The 26,951-nt window shown below is 41.1% G+C and overlaps 1 protein-coding gene across 3 annotated transcripts; it reads right to left on the bottom strand.

Moving 5' to 3' along the window:
* On the bottom strand, positions 1-26,951 carry LOC117433133 (platelet-derived growth factor subunit B-like). 3 transcript variants are annotated; one of them, XM_034920092.2, is made up of 7 exons: positions 26,170-26,951; positions 12,843-12,935; positions 6,354-6,443; positions 4,722-4,927; positions 4,039-4,171; positions 3,340-3,480; positions 1-1,729 (listed from the first exon to the last, which is right to left on the bottom strand). In XM_034920092.2, the coding sequence occupies exons 1-6, from the start codon at positions 26,267-26,269 to the stop codon at positions 3,350-3,352; spliced, it is 753 nt and encodes a 250-aa protein (XP_034775983.1). In that variant the 5' UTR covers positions 26,270-26,951; the 3' UTR covers positions 1-1,729; positions 3,340-3,349. The 3 variants fall into 3 exon arrangements, with proteins under 3 accessions (XP_034775983.1, XP_034775981.1, XP_034775984.1); XM_034920090.2 differs by having other exon boundaries at positions 3,340-3,483; positions 26,170-26,950; XM_034920093.2 differs by having other exon boundaries at positions 3,340-3,483; positions 12,839-12,935; positions 26,170-26,949.

A 26,951-nucleotide genomic window follows, 5' to 3' on the forward strand; every position in this document is an offset into this window, starting at 1 on the left:
AAGTTCATTTATTTACTTTTTTTTTTAAATGTTATATATTTGTTAAAAAATAAAAATAAAAAAAAAAATTAGCCATAATTACATTTCAGAACAGGGGGGAAAAAGACCCCTTTAAATAATTTAAATATGACAGAGGAAAAAAATAACAATAGAAAATGGTTTCCAGTTCACCAGGAAACATAAAATATTCTCAGTAGTTTACAACTGCTTCTGCAAGCAGACCTGAAAAGTACAAATGTGCTACAAAGCTTGCATACAATCTGCCATTGCCTTACCAAACTCTGAACTATACAATCGCACAAGCCAGTAACTTGGTAATACACACAGTGTATGTAGGGGTCTCTTTTGAACGGGGGCCAGTGACAATGTTGCTAATGCTAATAAGAGGTAAGAAATTGGATTATAAAGCCTTGGTTAGTTACTTATCTGAAGGGGCACCAATGGTCATATTGCTTAAAAGAGACAAGGAAACACATTTAGCTTGGTTACTGGTGCACAGAACTAATAAACCAATAATAGGCTGCAGTTGCTTACTAGTTTTATAACCGCTTGATTTTCATTAAAAAGGGGAGATGCCAAATTATTTTATTGCTTGAAGTCCTCTTTAGAAAGTATTATGGCTAAAAAACAAGACACTGAAACAAATCTTAGTGGCATACTTCAAATAAATGTTTTGTCCGTTAAAAAATGTTTCACGTTTTTTGTCTTGAATTTGATGGGCCTCTTTTGCTTAATCGGATCAGTTCCCTTAAAGAGTGTTTAATACTGTTTAATGATTCAATCCAATCCAATCCAAGGGGCTTTCTGATGGGGCAGGACTGACGAGTGAAATGAAGGTGCTTACGGGGGTGTTCCGCTCCATTCTGAATCACAGTTCTTGGTGAAACTTGATTAAAATGGCTGATTCAACATTGCAAGTTCCTTAAATCACACAACATAAAAAAAACAGGAAATCTTGTATTCAAGGATGTCCGTTTTCACAAGAATCAACGCAGATTTCACAACTCAGGGGCTTCACAGATGATTCATAGCTTTATTTGAAAAGCAAGGACATCAATATTTGTTTTAAAGATGTTACAGGCAAGACATTTCCGTTACACTGGCTCCAAGTGTCCTTTCCAGTCCATGAGTAAGGAATGTAGAAAAGAAAAAAAAACATTTGTCTGATCACTCATAAAGTCATTTTATTTCTCTCAATAGAAATCGGAAATATCCTATTGTTGTTGCTTGATCATTTCCAGCAGTTTCTCCAATTCATAGTCCATTCTTCTGAGAAAGTGGTTCATTCTTTTCAAAGTGAGCTGTCCTGTAATTTTAGGCGGTACTTTTTAGTCAACTGCCGTTGTCCAATCAGCTTGCTTTAACAGGAAATTGAGCTGTGCTACCACAAAGGCTGATGGGATTTGAAGTTCTTTGGTCCTCTGTGTTCAAGGGAAGTCAGCACAACTATCTTTTTTTAATATTTATCTTTAGTGCATTTTTGCTCTGGATGTAGCAAAGCTGAACAAAAAGTCTTTTATTAATTTGTATCCACTGAAACAATTGCACAAATGTAATAATAATAATAATAATAATAATAATAATAATAATAATAATAATAATAATAATAATAATAATACAAGGAAGGAAGCACCAGGTTTTTCATCCCAGGTAGTCCTTCAGACGGCTGAATATTCAAGGACCCCATCCAGATAGGTCACACTGAAGGAAAGTCACCAGAGCCAATGGCCTGAAAAAAAGAAAAGAGAGATAATTTAGAAATGATGAATAGCTGCACTTTCAACTGTGGATTATAAATCATGTGACCATTAGCTAACAAGTCCTGTGTAAGAGGAGAGGTATTTCTCACAGTATTGTTCTGTCACAGTACTGTACAAATCCACAAGTCATTTACATTATCATCATCTCAGGGTAGACTACAAACTGACAAAAAACTAAAAACATGTATAACGACATTAACTATGTATTGTGTGTGTGTTTTTTTTGTTTCTTAATAAACGGGTTGTACCCCCGATTTTCTCCCCAATTAGGAATGTCCAATTATTTTTTTTCTCCCTCACCGCAGCAATTCCCCAGCTCAGGAGAACTGAAGGTTCAGTGGGCATCCTCCGATCCCACAACCAAGCCTCTTCTATACCCAGGAACTCGAGAGCGGAGGTCAGAGAGCTACCGGCCTCTGGAGGACAAGGCCAGCCCTGCAGGTGTCCGCTCTGAGCTCACTGGGTGCTGGCAGGCAGGACTCGCTGTAGCACGATGAGGAGAAACAGTCCCTGGCGGTTTTGCCTCCCTAACCCACAGGACGTCAGAGCCAATGCGACACTCTCCCTCTGGAATCCCCAATGCGTTCTTTCTTTTAAATTGAAACATGATTCGTAATAAGATAACATGTACAGTTGACTCTGTTCTCTGATAGTGCTGTTTCTCAGCATCGAGGTCCTCTTGTCCACCCAAAGTGCTCACCTGAAGCGTTTTACCACAAGCGATAGGGTTAGGACTTTCGGTCGAAACGTTTGACATTGAATTTATCAACTTTAGTATGCACAGATGCACACTCACACACACAGAGTTGCTCTTTGCTGTGTCTATTCAGAGAGCCGCTCTGACGCACACTGTACTCCTTTAGTGTGGACATTGCATTGACACTCATTATAGGAAACCTCCATTCCATTGCAAGACTGTGTTTCAACCAATTCCTGAATTATTGACATGACCTACTGCAAATATAATTAGGAAATGGATTAGGAGAGTCAAGGTTGCCCTTATTACCCCTGTAATAAAACCCAAACAACTCCACGTAGGATGAAAGTAGGGGGACTCTTTTGCACTTTGTTATATATTCTCACTTCTGTAGCAGGACGAGAGACACACAGACACGTACACACACACACACACACCCACACACCCACACATACACACACACAGAGACTCACCCACGCACACACACAGATAAAGATTCACCCACACACACACACACACAGAGACTCACAGACACACAAAGAGACTCACACACACACACCAGACTCACAGACACGCACAGAGACTCACAGACACACAGACAGACTCAGACACACTGAGAGTCTCACAGAAACACAGACATATACACAGAGACTCAGACTCTCACACACACACAGAAAGATTCATATACACACACACAAACACACAGACTCAGACACACAAAGAGACTCACACACACATACATACACACAGACTCACAGAGAGACAGACACTCAGAGATGCACACACACTCAGACTCACACACACACAGAAAGATTCATCCACACACAGACACACAGACACACAGAGAGACTCACAGACACACACACACACACAGAGACTCACCCTGGCTCTTCTATCTGGGGAGCAGCTCTTTCAGTGCTGCCTTCTGGGAGATGTGTTTTAACTTGCGGTGTTTCCTCCTGAGCAGCTGCTTCGATCGGGGCTGCGTGACTCTAGGGGGTGTCATTGCAGGGACCGGCGTGACTGCTGGGAGAAACAGCAAGGCTTTCAGTTCACTCCAAGAAGGTTATATACAGACTGGGACTACAGGCCTGCTCTGAGCAGGGTACAGTGTCGAGTGAGTGCAGGGAACTCTTCCTGTTCATTAATTAGATGATGCCGTCACATTTTCAGTGAGAAAACCAGTTGTAATGGGGTAGGTCTCTGTTTTACAACAGCCGTTTAAGATTGCACATGGTTACTGGTACACCTGGTGGTCCCTACTGGAAACACTGGTACTTGAAAAGGTTGAAAACCACTGGATTAGAGACTGTGTTGGCAATACATTCAAGTTAAATAGCCCAGGATAAGGGAATATGAAAAGAGTAGAAGTGAAATATAAAACCAGTGCCATTAAAGAGAGATTATAGCATCATTAACATAAGGGAAATAATAATGCCTTATCCATTACAGCAGGCCAGGACTTAATTAATGAGTAATTTAGCAGACGCTTTTATCCAAAGCGACTTACAGAGACTAGGGGGAGAACTATCAACAACTGCTGCTGCAGAGTCACTTACAACAGACAGAAGGACAGGTTACCTGGTTTGTGTTTGGAGTGCTGTGCCGAGCGCTGGGGGGCGACGGCCTCACACCGGCACTCCAGGTGGTCCTCCACAGTGACCAGCGCCTTCCCATGGCGAGCTTTCTTCTGCACATATTCAATCTTCACCACCTAGAGAGAGACACACTCCAGTCAGCAGGACTCTTTAACTAGCCTCACACCTTGTTTTCGCTGGCATTTTCCTGGAATAACACCACCCACCTCTCTCAGTTTTGGAAAAGCTGCTGAGAATTTTACTGAAAGGAATTTCCTGACAACCCCCCCACCCACCCGCTATCTAAAAGGAAGACCCAATGTAGCCTAATTAGGGTCAACGAGCTCTATCTGCAACAAGCCAAGGTTAGGAACAAGAACAGGAACGTGCCAGGGAACTATTCAAAGAAAGGGTGATTTGTTATCAGTTCCATCCCCATGTAAAAATGAGGATCACTTTCAAAGCGTTTCCTCTATTAACTTCTGTTTTGTTTTGTTTTTAAAGGAGAATCTTGTGAATTTCACAAAAATGGAACCAAAAAACTCACTATGCTGACTTGCCATGTGATCTATTAGACCAGAAGGTTCACCGGCCTTTGAATAAATAGGTCTTGACAAAAAACACCCCTTCAAACTGTCCTGCAAGTTTTATAATCGGGTTCTCCATCCAGCAGTTTGCGTGCCTCACCTGTAGGTGGCGTGGTTGCACTCGGGTGGGTCTGCAGTGCATGCTGTGGGTGTTGCAGCACCCTGAGCAGCGCTGCACCTCTACGCAGAGCGGCCACACCAGGAAGTTGGTGTTGCTGCGGTCCACCATGCCTCTGGTGAGCTCCAGGACCTCGGTGCGAGGCTGGCACTGCGCAGGCACGGCCATATCAGCTTCCACCGCCAGGCCTGGGAGACAGACAGAGAGGGGTTAGAGCAGTGGTTTTCAGCCTGTGGTACTTGCACCGTACTTGTGACAGGCTTGCAACTGGTATGCATTGGCAGTTGTTCTTTATGACGATATGATTCCTCAACCACAATGCTCCCTGAATCGCATCATAATGTATCGATCTGTTTGTACCACTGAATCACAGAGAAATGAGAAATGATGATGAGAGACATTTGTTGTGAACTTTCAGAGTTACTGATGGTGAACCAAAGCAGCCAACTCTTCTTGTTAAATAATTAGACGATGCGGTCACATTTTCAAGAAAACCAGTTGTAATGGGGTAGGTCTCTGTTTTGTCTCTGTTGCTTAAGATTGCACATGGTTACTGGTACAGCTGGTGGTCCCTGCTGGAAACACTGGTACTTGAGATGAAAAGGTTGAAAACCAATGGATTAGAGGACGCAAGGCTGGATTTTACACTTTCCCTTCTGAGACTGTGTTGGCAATACATTTAAGTTAAATAGCCCAGGATAAGGGAATATGAAAACGTTTAAGAGTAGAAGTGAAATATAAAACTGGTGCCATTAAAGGGAGATTATAGCATCATTAACATAAGGGAAATAATGCCTTATCCAGGAGCAGACAGGGTGAACTATGCATCACAACTGCTGCTACAGAGTCACTTACCATAGGACCTCGGTTTTATGTCTCATCCGAAGGACGGAGCACAAGGAGGTTAAGTGACTTGCTCAGGGTCACACACAGTGAGTCAGTGGCTGAACCTGGATTTTAACCTCCTGGTATAAAGCCCCTTTCTTTAACCACTGGACCACTAAGCCTCCAAACTTCCTTATAAATGTTTTTTGTACTTTGGCACCTGCCGCCATTACCTTACACAGACATCTAGCATCTGCCCTGTGCCTTGCCAAAGAAGACAACATGATTTAACACATTTGTATTAGAGTCATTAAGGACCATGTTCATAGCATTAAAGTTAACATCTAGATTGATTTTGCATCTCCTAAAAAAAAAAAAATAATAAAAAAGATGACTGGTTTTCTATATCTGCAGCCAATCAAAGTAAAGCAGAGTATAGTGAAACGATTCTTTCTGTCTGTCTGTCTGTCTGTCTGTCTGTCTGTCTGTCTGTCTGTCTGTCTGTCTGTCTGTCTGTCTGAGTATCATTCCCACTCCATATCTCATTAACTACACGTAGGCCCTGGCGGTCATTGTCACACAGTTCTGTGATGCATAAGCACTGTGGAAAACCACTGACCTTGACAAACCGACACACCCAGCATTACACATTTTCTTTGCTAGGCTGAGGCAGATACAGTGAAACAAACTGAACATGTTCATGTTACAAACAGTGACTGCTGTATACAGTTAGGTAGGTGGAGAGATGATGAGAGATGGTGATGGACAGTGGGGGCGGGTGATTCTTACCCTGTAGGCTGCGCATCACTCTACTCAAGCTGGAATTGGATCTCAGCTGCCTTCTGAATGGCACAGCCTGGTCAGGCAGTGAATCTTCTTCTGCAGGAAAAGAGATACACAGTCAATCGGACTGCATTCCCAAAGCACCCTCCCTATTAACCCAGTGAGAGAAGACAGTGTGAATCATCTGTATGCAAGATACATTGATGAAAACCATTTCCCTGTATACAAACAAGTGAGAAATAAAGCATCTATTAAGACATGAGAGCTAAAGAATGGAATTTAAAAATTGACAATCTAAAGTTTTTCAACTCTAACCACTAGACTAGAGCACACTGCTTCCTTTCTTCCCTCCCAATCCCTCCTCAGCTCTAACCACTACAGCAATACTACTACCACCCCAGTCCCTCAGCTCTAACAACTAGAGCCACACTACCTCCCTCTTCCCAGTCCCTCCTCAGCTCTAACCATTACAGCCATACTGCTACCCTCACAGTCCCTCAGCTCTAACAACTAGAGCCACACTACCTCCCTCCTCCCAGTCCCTCCTCAGCTCTAACCATTACAGCCATACTGCTACCCTCCCAGTCCCTCAGATCTAACAGCTAGAGCCACACTACCTCCCTCCTCCCAGTCCCTCCTCAGCTCTAACCACTACAGCTATACTGCTACCCTCCCAGTCCCTCAGCTCTAACAACTAGAGCCACACTACCTCCCTCCTCCCAGTCCCTCCTCAGCTCTAACCACTACAGCCATACTGCTACCCTCCCAGTCCCTCAGCTCTAACAACTAGAGCCACACTACCTCCCTCCTCCCAGTCCCTCCTCAGCTCTAACCATTACAGCCATACTGCTACCCTCCCAGTCCCTCCTCAGCTCTAACCACTACAGCCATACTGCTACTCTCCCAGTCCCTCAGCTCTAACAACTAGAGCCACACTACCTCCCTCCTCCCAGTCCCTCCTCAGCTCTAACCACTACAGCCATACTGCTACTCTCCCAGTCCCTCAGCTCTAACAACTAGAGCCACACTACCTCCCTCCTCCCAGTCCCTCCTCAGCTCTAACCACCAGAGCCACACTGCTTCCCTTCCTCCCCCCCAGTCCCTCTTACTAGACTAGGCCACACTGCTAGCCCCCTTCCCAGTCTCTCAGCTCTAACCACTAGAGCCACACTGCTTCCTTCCCTCCCAGTCCCTCAGCTCTAACCACTAGAGCCACACTGCTTCCCTCCCTCCCAGTCCCTCAGCTCTACCCACGAGACTAGACCACACTGCTTCCTCCCAGTCCTTTAGAAAAAAATGGCATGCATAATAATTCAACTGTCCCATCCCATTCCGTGTGCTATTTTCAAAATGAAAACATTGTTTCTAACACAAAGGCAATTCTATTTTTAAATGAGGCTTAATAATTTGCCAGGAATATGTGTGTGTGTGTGTGTGTGTGTCTGTGTGTGCATGTGTGTGTGATTAAGTGGAAATTTGAAATGTACCAACAGCACCTATTGTGTGACTGGGTGTGGTATAGGAACAGATTGTCAGCTGTTCAGTAAACTGAACAATGAGCAAACACTGGAAGAGAGAGGTTTTAGTGTTGCGCCTTAGAAAATACTAAGCATTAAAATGTTTAATTTTAAAACCTAAAAGTTAATATCCTTAAAATAGTTTCAATAGCTCAAACTTCCATGCACGCTATTATTATGCTAGTTTGGTTGCATTTGCTATACTTGAGTTAGACATATAAAGATGCATTGTAATGGACACTGTGCCTTGAGGAAATGAATAATTTGGATACAAAGGAGGTGACAGATCAGAGATGAGAAGTGGAGTATAAGAGAGTGTATGTGAGTGTTAACAGAGACTGCAAATGAAACAGAAAGAAAAGAAAATATAGCTAAAATGCCAAAGCGTTACCCTCACTGAAAGGGACACTGCTCACAGAAAGCTCTTGGTGAGTCGGAAACAGTATGCTGTTTGGATGTAATGAAGTATACGCCTTGCTTTATTAAAAAGTGAACACAAACCGAGGCAAAATAAAGTTGCGACAAAGAGAAGAAAACTGACTTGTGAGCGTTTCTTTTAAGGGTGCAACATCAGCATTAGAGTTGAGAGGACAGAGAGACAGGGGAAAGCAGTTCTGGGTAGCAGTCTGCTCAATTCAATTCACTTCCATAAAAAAGAAAGAAAATAACACATTCATCCTTACATCACATAGACTTGCTGAGTGGATTTCCACTAAACGTTATCGTTCTGTCTTCAAATGTTTTTTGAAACGGCTGGAAATCAGATATCTTGCTAGCTCGCAGCTTGCTTAGTGTTGGCAGTGCTTTGAGAAACTGGTTCCAGGAGACCAAGCTGAGTTTGAATCAGATACAAAATTCAGACAGTGACTGACACTGACTGCTTACTGCAGCTAATCATTAAACTTCCTGGGAGTCAGTGGTAAAGCTAGCGTTGTTTGTCCCGAGACTCTAAATACTGACACCGTTTATATGTTAAATTAAAACCAGTAATTTTACCTAATTTTAAAGACCCAGGGTGCAATTTGTCAAAGTTCCAAGGGGGGGGGGGGTTGGTAAATACACAAACTCCAAAAGAGTAGGCAAGCCTACAGCAAAGATACATCCCATATGCCAACAACTGCCACCATGCAACTGCAGTTATTGTCATTTAAAACATGTTTTTATTATTCTCGATAACTAAAAGGCAATAACAACGTACACTTATAAGCAACTGGAAAAGTTTTTTTTTTTTTTTTTTTTTTTAAAGCACTCAGGACAAGTAATTACACATAACCTCCTTGACAACGTACTGAACTCCTATTGGAAGTGTATTTTTACCTCGAGAATAACTGTGCATGGAATGTGCATAAAACTGCCCTGACTTGCAGTGCAACAGTTCAACCCACTCTGTGATATCTTATATTCCGTTACCAAACAACCGCTGCTAAACCTACCCAATCCCAACAGAAACAACACGTAGCTGTTCTTCTGAGGAAGCTTCTGATAACCAATAGTGTGTATCGACAATTCATTGCGTATTAATTGTCGATACACAATAACGGGGCAGCAGGCTGTGTGGTCCAGTGGTTAAAGAAACGGGCTTCTAACCAGGAGGTCCCTGGTTCAAATCCCACCTGAGCCACTGACTCATTGTGTGACCCTGAGCAAGTCACTTAACCTCCTTGTGCTCTGTCTTTCGGGTGAGACGTAGTTGTAAGTGACTCTGCAGCTGATGCATAGTTCACACACCCTAGTCTCTGTAAGTCGCCTTGGATAAAGGCGTCTGCTAAATAAACTAATAATAATAATAATAATAATAATAATAATAATAATAATAATAATAATAATAATAATAATAATAATAATAATGGTTAGGGGCTCTGGACTCCTGACCAGAGGGTCGTGGGTTCAATCCCGGGGGGGGGGAGGGGGGGGGGGGACACTGCTGCTGTACTCTTGAGCAAGGTACTTTACCTAGATTGCTCCAGTAAAAACCCAACTGTATAAATGGGTAACTGTATGTAAAAATAATGCGATATCTTGTAACAACTGTAAGTCGCCCTGGATAAGGGTGTCTGCTAAGAAATAAATAATAATAATAACAACAATAATAATAATAATAATAATAATAATAATAATAATAATAATAATAATAATAATAATAATAATAATAAGCGGGTTCAAAATGATTAATTCGGAGAGTACATGGTATGCGGAAATGTACAGAGCAAAGGCATACTGAAGCTGTTTAGTCTTGCTTACAGTCTCACTCACGTTATTCTCAAGCTCACTTCCTGTACATAAAAGTCAACCCCCAATCAATATACTGGAATCCTAACTGTCAAAATCCATACATGTATTAATTCAATAATTTAAAGGTGTGACACACATTTCAAACACAGTGTAACCAATACAAATGACTCATTTGTTTTAAACTTGATTTCTGGCAGCTTTACTATTTTTTAAAAGATTCAGTGCTGGTCCACTTTTTCAGCAGGAATGATTTTGCGTCTCCAAGCACTCCCAAGAGCTCGGATAAAGAGCAGTTTGAGCAGAGCAGTGACCATAATGTCAGCGCACTGACACACAGCGTGAGTTCTCTTGAGTCTCATTGGCTGACTCCCCTTTAAAATCAGTGTCTTCAGTGAATTTGCTGGTTCCCGGGGTTCGTATGGTGGAAAAATGGTGGCGGTAATAGATCTAATTGGATCCTATTGTCATGAACAATACTGTATAACCCTCTCTATGACCATAAGACCTTTAGCTAGCTATCTGGAGGAAGAACAGTCCATTTAGCCACCGATTCCCAGAGGTTTTATTTCCCCTGCTAAATGGTTAGGGGTTTTTTTTGCTTTTCCTCTCCTGGGTGCTAACGGACCACGCTTACATCAAAGCGAGCGAGCGAGCGAGCTGAATGGCCTTTTCTAGTTCTAATTCATTAATAAAATCTGAAGAAATATTAATAAAAAAAAAACACATTCTAGTCGAAATGCACATGGAAAATGTACTCGAAAATAGTGTAGAAAATATAGGACACAAAATTTGGTTATTTAGCTATTCAACCAAACTCAAGAACTATCAAGGGTTATTATGTGACAGCCACGCATTTAAACAGAGATTTTTATTACCAGAATGTATGTACCTGTAAACGTTTTTAATGCAGCGGCCTTCAAAGAAAAACCTGATCCTGTTTAGCTGAACAAGCGTAACTGTGATTCCCCTAGAATCCCCCCCTTGTGTATTCAGGGGATATTGAGCAGTGGACCTGATTTCACAGGGTCTTACCTGCTCACTAAGCAATGGGATATCTCATACCCAGGACTGGGTGTGAGAGTTTTTATCCCAGCACTAAACGCTGTGGCCAAAAAGTTTTGCATCACCTCGAATTTTAGGATTGGGACATAATTTAAAAAAACAAAAAAAAAACCTTATGAACATAATTGTTATCTTTTATTTAACAACATGTAATCAACGAAACTACAAAATAAATAAAACGATATTGGCCATAGCTCTAGGGCTGAGAAGGAGCAGCTGCCCCCTCACTGAAATAGGAAACAAAGCCAGGAAACTGTGTTAGTTCACAGATAGCAGCTCAGCCACGCTGCCAGCGCACTACCCAGTCAAAACAAAGAGCACAGGCCACCCGGGTCCATTAGCAATGGAGAGCCCAGCACTTATTTATCACAGCTGGTTTAAAAATAAACCCTGGCACAAGCGAATGTGAATTATTGGAATGCGGAAACCCCAAGCCGTGCAACTGCTTGCATTGTGATCTTTTACAAAACGTTTTGACAGTTGACCAGAAATGCGACACTATCAACCACTAGAGCCACACTGCTTCCCTCCCTCTCAGTCCCTCCTCTGCTCCACTAGAGCCACACTGCTTCCCTCCCTCTCAGTCCCTCCTCTGCTCCACTAGAGGCACACTTCTTCCCTCCCTCCCTCCCAGTCCCTCCTCAGCTCTAACCACTAGAGAACACTGCTTCCTTCCCCCCTTCCAGTCCCTCCTCAGCCCCACTAGAGCCACACTGCTTCCCTCCCTCCCAGTCCCTCCTCAGCTCAACTAGAGCACACTGCTTCCCTCCCTCCCTTCCAGTCCCTCTTCAGCTCTAACCACTAGAGCCACACTGCTTACCTCCCTCCCTCTCTGTCACTCCTCAGCTCTAACCACTAGAGTCACACTGCTTCCCTCCCTCCCAGTCCCTCCTCAGCTCCACTAGAGCCACACTGCTTCCCTCCCAGTCCCTCCTCAGCCCCACTAGAGCCATACTGCTTCCCTCCCTCCCTCCCAGTCCCTCCTCAGCTCTAACCACTAGAGCCACCCTGCTTCCTTCCCTCCCTCTCTGTCACTCCTCAGCTCTAGCTGTAGCCTGTCTCCTCTCACCCAGGTTCACTGTAGGTGTAACAGTAGTATAGTGGTTTCACTAGATTTTCATTAGGCTGTTGCTGTCGCTTGAAAAGTCAGATAATTGCTTCCTTGCAAGGCTTCAGAGTAATGGACTGTACCATGGACAAGTAATGGGCAATACAAATATTGTGAATTGCATTAGACACAGTGTAGTAATTATTTCTAAGGAAATAAACATTTTCTAACTGTTGTCTTCTAATTATTATATGGCTGTATGAGCAGTCTGTTTGGAAAAAAATAAACAGCGTAACAATGACAGTGAGTTATTTTGGTATAGTCCAAATGTAATGAATAATACTGAAACGCCATTTTTTTCCTTTCCTGTCTTGTGAAGTCTCGGAGGAAGGTGGATGCAGATGCAGTAAACCAGACTGAAATGCAATTTTCTTTTCTTTTCATTTTCAATGCAGAATAAAAACAAAGGCGATACTGAAAACGCATGTCTTCCTGTCATCATCTTTAAAAAAAGCCGAAACACAACGCAGAGTACAACAGTCAACAGGATGAACAAAGTAGTCCTGTTACATAGGCAGTAGCAAACGAGCAGGGCAGAAGCAGAGGAATTCGTTTCTAGCGCTTAGATTTACCTACGGAGTCTATCTGCAAGAGACGCTGCAGATCCTGGATGGAATGGATCGCGCTGCTTCGGAGTTTCCGAACTATCGCCTCGGGAATCTTGTCCCCCTGCAGAAAGAGAGAGAGAGAGAGAGAGAGAAAAGGGTTAGGGAGGCAGTGAGGGAGATAGAGACAGACAGGGACACTAGTGTCTTTCGTACTGGGAAGTGATGATTAAATCACAAAAAATCTGCACATCATAGCAGTACATGCAAAACAGTCATGTTAGTAACATAAAGATATGGCCAAAAGTTTTGCATTACCTAGAATTTTAGGATTGAGACATAATTAATATATACAGACGTGCTCAAATTTGTTGGTACCCCTCCACAAAAAAACGAAGAATGCACAATTTTCTCTGAAATAACTTGAAACTGACAAAAGTAATTGGCATCCACCATTGTTTATTCCATATTTAATAGAAATCAGACTTTGCTTTTGATTTTTTATTGAACATAATATTGTAAATAATAAAACAAATGAAAATGGCATGGACAAAAATGATGGGACCGCTAACCTAATATTTTGTTGCACAACCTTTAGAGGCAATCACTGCAATCAAACGTTTTCTGTAGCTCACAATGAGACTTCTGCACCTGTTAACAGGTAGTTTGGCCCACTCTTCCTGAGCAAACTGCTCCAGCTGTCTCAGGTTTGATGGGTGCCTTCTCCAGACTGCAAGTTTCAGCTCTTTCCATAGATGTTCGATAGGATTCAGATCAGGACTCATAGAAGGCAACTTCAGAATAGTCCAATGTTTTGTTCTTATCCATTCCTGGGTGCTTTTAGCTGTGTGTTTTGGGTCATTATCCTGTTGGAGGACCCATGACCTGCGACTGAGACAGAGCTTTTTGACACTGGGCAGTATGTTTCGCTCCAGAATGCCTTGATAGTCTTGAGATTTCATTGTGCCCTGCACAGATTCAAGGCACCCTGTGCCAGGCGCAGCAAAGCAGCCCCAAAACATAACCGAGCCTCCTCCATGTTTCACTGTAGGTATGGTGTTCTTTTCTTTGAAAGCTTCATTTTTTCGTCTGTGAACATAGAGCTGATGTGACTTGCCAAAAAGCTTCAGTTTTGACTCATCTGTCCAAAGGACATTCTCCCAGAAGGATTGTGGCTTGTCAATATGCATTTTAGCAAATTCCAGTCTGGCTTTTTTATGTTTTTCTGTCAAAAGTGGAGTCCTCCTGGGTCTTCTTCCATGGAGCCCTCTCGCTCAAAAAGCGACGGATGGTGCGATCAGAAACTGACGTACCTTCACCTTGGAGTTCAGCTTGTATCTCTTTGGCAGTTATCCTTGGTTCTTTTTCTACCATTCGCACTATCCTTCTGTTCAATCTGGGGTCGATTTTCCTCTTGCGGCCGCGCCCAGGGAGGTTGGCTACAGTTCCATGGACCTTAAACTTCTTAATAATATTTGCAACTGTTGTCACAGGAACATCAAGCTGCTTGGAGATGGTCTTGTAGCCTTTACCTTTACCATGCTTGTCTATTATTTTCTTTCTGATCTCCTCAGACAACTCTCTCCTTTGCTTTCTCTGGTCCATGTTCAGTGTGGTGCACACAATGATACCAAACAGCACAGTGACTACTTTTCTCCATTTAAATAGGCTGAATGACTGATTACAAGATAGGAGACATGTGTGATACTAATTAAAGAAACTAATTCGTTTGAAATATCACTATAATCCAATTATTTATTATCTTTTCTAAGGGGTACCAACAAATGTGTCCAGGCCATTTTAGAATATCTTTGTAGAATAAGCAATAATTCATCTCTTTTCACAGCTTCTTTGCTTTATTCTATGACATACCAAAGGCATGCAAGTATACATGATAAAATAGCTTTTAATTTCATCACTTTTCAGGAGGAATGAAGCATTATTTCAATGAGCTGTAAGGGTACCAACAAATTTGAGCACGTCTGTATATGGAGTGCACTATATATATATATATATATATATATATATATATATATATATATATATATATATATATATATATATATATATATATATATATTAGTGCATTCTGTTTATAAGAATCACATCCATCCAATGATTTGATTCTTAAAAGCGGAACGATATGATTACAATTAGCAAAAGCGTGCCTCTGCACATCAGCAGTTTAAATACAGTATACAAATGTCAATGGTGCTTAATCACTGAGGACAATCCATCAAAACAAGTCCTTGTGTGTAAGCAACTTATTATATGATCACGATTATGTTTACTCCAGGCTGCAGAATCCTATTTTACTACAGTATACCTGAGAAGCGATCGTCTCGTGAGGGTGCCTAGTTTAACTGCTGTGCAGTGTTATGTGTAATGACCTTTGAATTCAAACGACATTACACTACAGTATTTTACTGTCAGGACTACCACTGCAATTAAGCAGCTGTGGCTTTCTTTTTTTAAGTTGTGATGAAAATCTCATGGTTTTTCACTAAGCGGAGATGCAAAGCTCCACAACCCCCCCCCCCCCCCCATCCTGTCCCCACTCCCTCTACATGCATATCACACAATAACACTCCTGTACTCAGTATGTATTCAATGAATGTGTATTCACTTCATTGAAACACATTTTCACTAACAGAGAACACAAATAATGCCTGTACAATGCAGTCGTGCGTCTTCCTTTTTCCTGCCATGTCTCCTGGTGTGTGGTGCTTGGTTTTGAGATGTCTATTGCCCATATTACGCCTTTCTTTCTTACTAAATATCTAGTGAAGCGATAACTGTTCGCTGTCTGACACAAGGCAAACTATTCCTATAAGCAAGATGTTCAGTGGCACCCCAGTTGTTATTCATTTACTACCAATGGATTTGTTTTTCATTTTACCCACAAAGATGTATTTATTCAATGGTGAATGGTTATTCAAATATAAAAATATGATACCTGCCCTTAGTTTCAGCACAATTTGCAGACATAAATATAAAACATACTGTACAATATGAATCGACAGCCTTATATATCCAGATATTCACGGGTAATAAAACCGCATTGCCAAAATAAAATACATCTATTTTGTGGTAGTTCTGTAGTTATCAAGAAGTTTGGAGACACCCTGTAGAATACAGTAAAGTATTTTTTTATGTTTTTTCTTTTAGATCCATCTTTATCTTTCTTATCCCTGGGCTATAGTAACCAATTCTGGTTCCACAGCAACTTCTAAACAAACACTACACAAAATGCAACTAAAAACGCAGCTCTGTATACTAAAACACTGTTCTGGGTGAAATTTAGCTGAACTGTAAATGCACTAATACATCTATAAAATCTAAAAAATACAACAAACAAGAATACGGTAGCATTCTTCTTAGGAGATTTAAGCAAAAAGAAAAAAAAATGAACATGTGCCTGTAAAAAGACAAATCCTAAGATGTGTGTAAAAAAAAAAAAAAAACTTTTATGTCTAGAAAACCAGTGATCCATTTTGATGAACCATGGTCATTCTTTAGCGGAAATATACTTCAGAAAATGTGTTTAAGGGGCCAGACAAGGTCCTACTTGAATGATTTTAATGTATTTAGTTCCACTGCAGTTTAGATACTTTTTGAACCCATGTCTTTGGGTGATTCTTTTATTTCAAATTGCCTGTTTCTGTACCAGTAAATATATATATCGATCAAGCAGACTTCAGGACAGTATGTGGTCCCTTGCGTGGGTGGTCTTTTTTTTTTACGAGAGGTAAAATGAAAGAAAAGTCTTAAAGACAGAACCCATTTGGGACGGAACTGGCCTTTTACATAAAACAGATGGTGAGTTCCAAACAGGTGTTTTTTTTTTAAAAATTTCATTTTTTACTTTTACGCAAAAATGTAAAGCATTTAAAAAAAAAATATTGAACAAGTACCAACACTTTCAAATAGAGCCAAGAACTTTTTTTTTTCATTCTCCAGAACAAGACTGTGAAGTTAGTGTGAGTCTCCACTGGATTCAATGAGACAAGGTTTCAAGGTATCCCTTATAACAGTGTCCCATAGTAAAAACACAACAATGTGTACTAAAGCACAGTGAAAGCTAAAGCATAGGCAAGCATTGTAAAGCACAGAGGTATTGTAAAGCATAGGTAAGCACTGTAAAGCACAGAGGGGGATGATAGAGCACAGGGAAGCATTGTAAAGCACAGAGAGGTCTGGTAAAGCATAGGGAAGCACTGTAAAGCACAGAGAGGTCTGGTAAAGCATAGGGAAGCACTGTAAAGCACAGAGGGGGATGGTAGAGCATAGGGAAGCACTGTAAAGCACAGAGGGGGATGATAGAGCACAGGGAAGCATTGTAAAGCACAGAGAGGTCTGGTAAAGAATAGGGAAGCACTGTAAAGCACAGAGGGGGATGATAGAGCATAGGGAAGCATTGTAAAGTACAGAGAGGTCTGGTAAAGCATAGGGAAGCATTGTAAAGCACCGAGAGGTATGGTAAAGCATAGAGAAGCATTGTAAAGCACAGAGAGGTATGGTAAAGCATAGGGAAGAATTGTAAAGCACAGAGAGGTCTGGTAAAGCATAGGGAGGCATTGTAAAGCACAGAGAGGTGTGGTAAAGCATAGGGAAGCATTGTAAAGCACAGAGAGGTATGGTAAAGCATAGGGAAGCATTGTAAAGCACAGAGAGGTCTGGTAAAGCATAGGGAGGCATTGTAAAGCACAGAGAGGTGTGGTAAAGCATAGGGAAGCATTGTAAAGCACAGAGAGGTCTGGTAAAGCATAGGGAAGCATTGTAAAGCACAGAGAGGTCTGGTACAGCATAGGGAAGCATCGTAAAGCACAGAGAGGTCTGGTAAAGCATATGGAAGCATTGTAAAGCACAGAGAGGTCTGGTAAAGCATAGGGAAGCATTGTAAAGCACAGAGAGGTCTGGTAAAGCATAGGGAAGCATTGTAAAGCACAGAGAGGTCTGGTAAAGCATATGGAAGCATTGTAAAGAAAGTGAAGTATAGTAAAGCATAGTAATAAACATGGAAAAGCAGGGTAAACTGTGCTAAATTCATAGTATAACCATGGGAAAATGGCAAAAATACTGTGGTAAACTTTTAAAGGGATCAAAATGCTCAGGGCAGCAGAGTTTTTGTATTAAACTCCAGTTTATTTCCCCTGATAAACTGAATCCCCCTGAAGATCAGTTTCTTAACAGGTTCTGTCTATTTATGACAATCTCAGTCCTCTGCTTTGGTCAATAAGTCATCATCGGCCTCACTGTTAATATTGCTTGTCTCTCTATTTCTTTCAGGTGTGAAATGTCTTCAATCAAAGAGATTGCTGTGTGGTGCATACAGTCCCATTTAACATCCTAAACAGCAGAATCAATGACATTGCCTGTATATTAAAACACTTCTTTCTCCTGACATTTTAAAATATAAATCTGTTCAATTTAGTAACCTACAATAATTATTATTATTATTTATTTGGAAGACATCTTTATCTAAGACTACTTTCAGGTGTTACAGTACAGTACAGGGTTACAATGCAAGTGTAATATTTAAATACAGTGTAGTTTAGAGTAAGTGCAAATAATGCTATTAAAATACAATATGAACTAGGATGCAACAAGTTAGGATTACAACAATTTATCTCTACAATGACATATTAGTACTGCAATAGTGCAAGTATAGTGCATTAGCTGAGGCTCAGCGCAGGAGGGATAAAGCAATTGATCTACAAGTGCAGTCTAAACAGGGGGGTCTTGATAACTTTGACGTTTATTGTAAACCTTGTTTTATTGTCTTGCATGTTGCTCTAAACACTCAACATAACAAATTTCATGGTTGAGCCACATAGAATCGCAGTGCTTTGTGTTGCATTGTGGCAAACGAGACTGCACTGATTTCATAACCGCAGATAGATGTACAACCTGAAAGTGTTCATAGTCACTCCCTGCCACCCGATTTCAGCTCAGCCGGGCTGCAGCAGTGTGTGTCGGAGCGCGGCGGTGCAGGGAATCTCAAAATACAGGCTTGGCAAGAGAAATCCAGCACATAATTATAGGTAATTAACTGGCTGCCTGCCTCCACCACACATTCCACAGCTTTTGCGAGTCTGTCCCTAAAAATACTTCAACAACCACGCTGCATTTTTTACTGTATCTTACTCTGCTTATTTAAAGTTAAATTACGTATTTAATAAGAAGCCAATAACACACGACAGGGGGGTCCCAATAGGGTCCAATATCTGCACACCTAGACGTTGTTGTTAAACAGCCTAGTCCTTCAAATTTTTAACCAGATTTCAACTCCCTGGAGTGTGTTATTGTTCTTATAAAACAGCACCACCACCCCTCCTCCACAAAGTGAAAGGGTTGTCCCGTGAATCAGGAACCAATTCAAGTTGGTGTGGTGACATATCTGCACAGACTGGAACACTTGCTAGCCAATGAGATTGCTCCCTCTGTTCTTGCCATTCTAAAATCGCATACAGTAGAATTGTGCTTGAAACTTGGCGAGGCAACCTAGCAACAAGTCTGAGCTGAGATTGTTAGAACAGGAGACCACAAGAGTGTTCTGATATCACATTAATGTTTTTCACATACAACCAATGCTACAGCCCAGGCAAGTTTCAGGTACAAAAGTATAACGAATCATAACCAACACACATAATAGGATATTAAACAGATAAGAAATGAAATGCCAGTTTTGATAGTTAATATTATAGTATACTCCTAAACCTGTAGACAGCCGCTGGAATCAGATAGAAGCCTGTGTCTGCAAAGCTGGTGTTCCTGTTTTCTATTTTAGTGACAATCACATGAAAGTCACACAGACACACACACACGCACACAGCATTTCCTGCATATCTCTCTCTCTCTCTCTCTCTCTCTCTCTCTCTCTCTCTCTCTCTCTCTCTCTCTCTCTCTCTCTCTCTCTCTCTCTCTCTCTCTCTCTCTCTCTCTCTCTCTCTCTCTCTCTCTCTCAAATAATGAAGTCACGTCCAAACTGTTTTAATATTTTCAGCTTTGTTCAAATCCATGGTTTATCAGTTTGCTGGGCTGAGCAAACAAATCACTCCTACAACAAACACAGCGAGTATTTTAAATAAATAAGCTCAATGTTTCTGCTGAAAATGTGCTCTGCATTTTAAACAGTTTACACATGTCTTAAAATGCAGATACGCAGCCCTACCTTTCGGTGCAGGCATGAAAAAAAGACTGAAAAAGCACTACTGAAGTGCTGCTTCAGTTACCATAGATGTCAGTCTCAGCTCCTGGAGGGCCGCAGGGCCTTCTGGCTTCTATTCCACCCGGGCATAATTGGTCAGATGATTTAATTAATTGGAAAAATGTAACACTTCTCTCCAGGCCTCAAAATGTTTTATAGGTCGTGTACCTTGAATTAAGGGCATTTGTTAATATTTGTGAAATACAACAGATGAGAGAGTTTGGCCCATCACTTTTCCTTTCTCAGGTACTAGATCAAAGACCGAAGCATGTCTGTCTTTGCGAAGGACAAGTAGAAACAGACACTGAAATGTAGGACAACAGCGCAGTCCCTCAGGGCTCCTGGAATAAAATCTTTAACTAAAACCCAACCGCAGGCATAATACAGCAACATCTCACACTCGCACACTCGCACACTCGCACACACACACAGCAGTGCATAATACAACAACACCTCACACTCTCTCTCTCTCTCTCACACACGCACACACACACACACACACACACACACAGCTGTTTTGAAACTCTCTTTTATTCCCCAGTGTTGCATGCATCCAAATTAATATCCAAAGCTGTGTATGTCACACTTTCAGAATTTGTAGGAATATTAAAAGGACATCTAGTCTTGCTTGAAACTCACACTAGCCTTGCTGTACTGTCCTGGTGTTCAGAAATCCCCTCAATTAAGTCTATTATTATTATTATTATTATTATTATTATTATTATTATTATTATTATTATTCACATGATCAGGTGCCAGGAGTTTGAGCAGGGTTAGGAACTCACACTAGCCCTGCTGCTGCTGCTGCTGCACCCAGTCCTGGGGTTCAGAGCTCCCCTCAATGAAGTCTAGTATTATTAATATTGAAATGATCAGGAGCCAGGAGTTTGAGCAGGGTTAGGAACTCACACTAGCCCTGCTGCTGCTGCTGTTGCTGCTGCACCCAGTCCTGGGGTTCACAGCTCCCCTCAATGAAGTCTAGTATTATTAATATTGAAATGATCAGGAGCCAGGAGTTTGAGCAGGGTTAGAAACTCACACTAGCCCTGCTGCTGCTGCTGCTGCACCCAGTCCTGGGGTTCAGAGCTCCCTTCAATGAAGTCTAGTGTTATTAATATTGAAATGATCAGGAGCCAGGAGTTTGAGCAGGGTTAGAAACTCACACTAGCCCTGCTGCTGCTGTTGCTGAACCCAGTCCTGGGGTTCAGAGCTCCCCTCAATGAAGTCTAGCATTATTAATATTGAAATGATCAGGAGCCAGGAGTTTGAGCAGGGTTAGAAACTCACACTAGCCCTGCTGCTGCTGCTGCTGCTGCACCTAACCCTGTGTTTCAGAACTCCCCTCAATGAAGTCTATTAAAGGATCAGGAGTCAGGAGGTTGATGTTAAATAAACGGTTCCTCCCTTGGAGTTGAACTCCTAAACCTACAGACTCAGGTGTGACTTCATGCTGTGATAAGCGTAATCAGTGCCAAGCAGATTTACCAGGGGTCTGATTGCTGCTGCTGCTGCATTCATAAAAATTAGATGAAGCACCTCATCTGCTTAAAGCAACACATTGTAATTTGGAGCAGTGCGATTTGAATGAATGCAAGATAGATTCCAAAATGAGATCCAGTAAGAAGACACATGAATATTCACTTAGCAACATCGAAGATGAAAATTTCATGCTGGATTTTTGTTTTCAAATTAGAAGTCACTGTAATTTATATACATAAAGAATAATTAAGGACAGACATTTACAGGCCCAATTCCATTCACATCCATGTTAATAGACCTTCAGTATGAAAGCCATATTCTGCTGGACTCTTGATTCAATTTTCAACTTTTCAATGTTATTTATTTATATAGCACCTTGCATAACACTGTATTTTGCATGTTAGTTAAAACAGAAAAAAAAGTCTGCAGTACCAAGAAATACTAAAAATGACAAAATAACAATACATAATTACAATAACAACTATATCAATAAATAATAACAATAAAAAAAACATAAAACAATAAAACAGTTAAAGAAAACAGCACTTTAAATAAAGATGCTAATAAAACGATTTGAGGGTTTTTATAACAGCACAGAGGGAAGCTATATATGAGCTTGGGGGCGTACAGGTTAAACAAACAGATTACAAGAGGGACAGATAGCAGACCCGCGAGTGAAAGAGCAGTCCGGAGCAGCAAGACAAGGGCTGTGTTGGGTTGGTGCCAGTGGAGTGTGTTTGATATTGAAACCAACACCCAGTCAGTAAAAAGCCAGACAGGAGGATGTACACGGCTCCTTCAACAGGCAACGCGCAGTCACTTCACTGTCAAAACATCAGTGGACAAGACCGAGGCATGTCCACACCAAGGACCAGGACACTGCAGCTGCTCTCTGTTTATTTATTTTATTTGGCAGACACGTTTATCCAAGGCAACTTACAGAGACTAGGGGGTGAACTATGCATCAACAACTGCTGCTGCAGAGTCACTTACAATAGGACCTCGTTTGTTTTACATGTCATCCGAAGGACAGAGCTGAAGGAGGTTCATTGACTTGCTCAGGGTCATACACTGAGTCAGTGGCACACACTAGAAATCTTCTGTACACAGGGATGGAAATAAGGCTCCTGTTGCATAGCAGTTTGATCTATTAAGGGTTTCACTATGAGTTTAATAATAAGATACACCTGAGCTTGTTACCTGTATACGCTGTGGTTAATCAAGCTTGTATTAAAACCTGGAATGGGTGAAACTGCTATGTAATAGGAGTCTCATTTGCAGCCCTGCAGCAATAGTGCTGGTTATCATCACTGGGATGGAAAAAAGACGTCCATTGCATTGCAGTTTAAATTCTCACTATGAATTTAATAATAAGACACACCTGAGCTTGTTACCTACACAAACTGTGGCTAACCAAGTATGATTCAGTTTTTGTTTTGTGTTTGAATTACAGCATGTGAGGGGCTAATAATAGCCCATTAGTTATTTTAAACCATTCTTCTCGAATACTGTGTAATTTAAAGCAGTTAGTATTGGGAGGTGGGCTTTGAATTACAGAGTGCGACCATACAGGCATGACTCAGAATGAAAACAGCCTACTTTCACTGTCAGTGTCTTGAGTCATGGAAAGGACTTTTGGTTCAAATAAAATACAAAATTAGAGCTACTGATCAAGTAAAATAACCATGACCTACATCCATCATGTACAAATATACTCTAGCCCCAGATCCTGCCATTCTCAATAGAGTGTGCACAAAATTCTTAGCAAGTCACAAATCTAGGCTATTGCGAAATTCTTAGCAAGTCACAAATCTAGGCTATTGCTATAGCTGTTCCAAATGAAGGCATGCCATTGTGCTTATGTTATCAGATAGATATATCCTCTACAAGAAGCGTTGTATATATGTGCGATTAGAGAGTGGCAGTGGAAACGTGGAAAAACGATTGTTCTTCTGCAGGCTGAAGAAACATCATATACTAAAGTATGCAGCGCAGTATGAGGCTCAGTATAGAGATTGGTGTGATGGTAATGCATTTATCAAATTTATCCAAGTATTTCCACAAAGTGTCTTTCTCCATCTTGTCAGAATGCTTTACTTTTTCTGTGTGTCAGTGGCTTTGTTTGTGTTTATCTCCACAGTATTAGTCGATGCACTGCTGTTGTCTTTGTCTTTATTTTCAGCCTTCTTAAAGAAGTAGTTTGTAATAGATCGGGTTACCTTATGACTCCATCTACATTAGGACAGTTTGGGACAGTTCAGGCTTTTCAAAACACGCCGCAATGCAATTCTGGTAAGTGTAGTCCTTCTGGGAAAGGTACCTGAGACAGGTAAAACATACCAGAATCAACGCATAAAAGCCTGAACTGTCCCATACTGTCCTAGTGTACATGGAGTCGTATGGTAACACAACTAATGCTCTTTTGCACGGGAGATGTGAAGTCATGTGACTTAGCTTGCCTAGTATTATGCTCCACTTCCGGCTCCACTACCTCCCTGCTGCCTATAGAAAATAGTACTGGGCCGTGTTCCGGCTCCACTGCATCACTGATTGGTGCTGTCATTGAAGCAAATGGAAACCCCATTGAAAAGCATATGAATTCTAAAGTGAATAAAGGGAAACAGCACCCCCTATGGGTCACAGTGGAAGTCTTCTGAACTGTTTGTCTGGGGGCAAGGTTGAGAGCATTGACTGGCATCATTTCACTTGGGATGGCTTGAGCAGCCACATTTGAAAATAAAACGGACTTCAAAGAATGGAAAGCACAAGTGGTAGAAAATGGAGAGCTTGCGAAGTAAAAAATCTTTTGCTGTATTTGGAGAGGAGGAAGTGATCTGCGGAGGGAAACCAAGTTTTTTCTGGCGTAAAACAGCCAACAAAATAATGTTCAACCCCAAGTCCTTCTGCATCTACTCATCTGCCTCACGACTTGTTGTACTAGAATCTCAATTAAAATAACACCACTGAAGAAGAGCATGTAACACCAGTCTGAAGCAGCAGACAGGAGTCACAGCCTAACATTAAAATCCACTCCAGATTCTGCTTTGATTCAAAGGCTTCAGTGTTACCAGCTGTCTGTACGGCACTCGCCTTTCAATTGGAACATCATCAAAATAACAACACCATTTAAAACGACAAGAGTGTTTGGTTTGGTGATAAGGGGGCTTTCAAACTGAACCAGGGATTCCGACCCGCATTGAACACAGAATATAGTTCTTTCATTGTTATTATTACCCTATGCAACGCGCCGGTGAAATGTGTGTCATCTTTGGAAGCTAGCCAAAAACATCCTGGTTTAGCTGCCTTCTGAGAGGGCTAATCTGAAAGAGTGATCTCCTTTTATCTGCCGAAGACTGGGCTCTTATTCAAGTGAAGTCTTGAACACACACAGCCCTATAGTCCTCTTTACGGGAACCTGCACTATTGAGAGAGGCCCAGCAAAGACAGCTACAATATATTTTAAAAGTTGGACCAGTGTGAAACCTACCAGCTACACTTCTTCTTACTTGCTGCATGAACATCAAAAACTGCACAACATTATCTCTGAAGGAAGATTACATTGACTGCCCTTGTCTTTTTATGGCGTTTGCAAACATTCTGAATTCTTCTGCAATTGCTCAGTTTTTAATATATATATATATATATATATATATATATATATATATATATATATATATATATATATATATATATATATATATATACTGTGTTACATTAAGTGCCATTGTCCTCATTTGAGGACAGGCTACTTTGTAATTATTTGGATCATTTTTAACTGGCATCCTTTGCCTGCTATTTAAATGTTTTCTTTAACTAAATTTAATAACTTACTCTGATTTTGTTAAACGCAGAATTTAAGACTATACTGTTAATTCTGCAAATATAGCCTGTCAGATGCTTTTATGAAGCCTCCATATAAAATAAGAAACCAAAGCCTAAAAATTATACATTTCTTGATTATTTTCCAGACCCACATCTTCTATGTGTTGAGATTCATAGTGAACTTTCACTGGTCTGATTAGGGGCACACGTCTAAACTTGCAAGATCCATTCGGAATGATTTCAAACTTCGTAAAAATTAAGATACTTCATATTTTAAACAGAAAAGTTCCCAAAGTGAGCACGACTCGGTAGATCTTTGAATCGCTTTGGATCAAGAACCAATACGATCCATTGCGCTCCAGCACACCCCTTTTTTTTTTATCTGCCTCAGTTTATGGGTATCGCTGCATATTTCAAATTTGACAATATTCCAATATCCCACGGCTTTAAAATCTCTTAAACAAAAGTGTCTTTCATTTGCCATTAAACATTAACCAATCTACCCTATTCCCTCGTGTCAATAAATCTTGACAACCGCAGACCATTACGTAGCGCTCCACCACAGAATATAAGAGGTTTCTTCTGTAAAAGGACAACACGCTTTGACGTCTTCTGAAATCACAATTCCACTCGACACCCCGAGTGCAGCAGACTGCAAATTAGTTTAAAATATATAGAAATAACAGTAAACACATAACATATTACAATACATACAGTATACAAAGGTATATGGGCGCTCGAAAAAATAATTTCTACTACTTTGGCTGCATACGTAAATACCTCCGTGAAGGCTATAGATACATTTGCGCACTTCAAAATATGAAAAGCCGGAGAAAGCCGCACTCACCTGTGAGCCAGCAAACGTCAGGAAGCAAGTGAAAGACACGAGCAATGCTCGCAAATGCATCGTGCCGCCTCGATTTCAGTTCGCAAGATTGACTGTACATTTATAATAAGACAGACATCCACAGGTAGAATTCAATTAGAACTGATTTGTAGATCAGAGACGCTGTTTCTCGCTCGGAGGTAAATTGAATGGGTGCGCTGTCCTCTGGTGGATTTTAATCCAAAAGAAGTTTGCAGCCGGTGTCAACATTAAATCCGGCTTGATGGTCCCATGCCGCTTTTTAGCATTTTAGGTCGGGGGGGAAAAAAACTGTCATTCAACTCCAACCATCAATTACACGCGCTCCATACGTCCACAAAATAAATGTTCTCAAAATTATTCTTTAGAACTCAATAGAAAAGTATAAAATCCGCTTCAAAATATGACCGTTTCTTGATTTGTATACATGTGTACTGTAATCATCCAGTCGTGTCTTATTGCTGTCCATATAAAAGGCAAGAAAAAAAGAGAAAAAAAAGTTTGTTTTATAAAAAGGTGCTTGTTTTCTAAATGGACATACCTGTTGTTTCACCAGGTAAAAGTCTTTTTTTTTTTTTTTTGTAGAAAATACCTGAGTTTAATAACACAGAAGTACAGAGTTCCCCTGCACAGTTAATTTGTAAATTACAGTGTGTGTTTTGCAGACAGCGCTTGCGAATCTGACTCTCAGCCGTGCAGGTGTCCTGTGCTCTGAGTCTTGTTGTGCCGTGTTGAGCTTTGACTGCAGATGTTGCCGTGTGAAT

The sequence above is a fragment of the Acipenser ruthenus genome, chromosome 52 (assembly GCF_902713425.1).
Source record: "Acipenser ruthenus chromosome 52, fAciRut3.2 maternal haplotype, whole genome shotgun sequence".
NCBI classification, from domain to species: Eukaryota; Metazoa; Chordata; class Actinopteri; order Acipenseriformes; family Acipenseridae; genus Acipenser; species Acipenser ruthenus.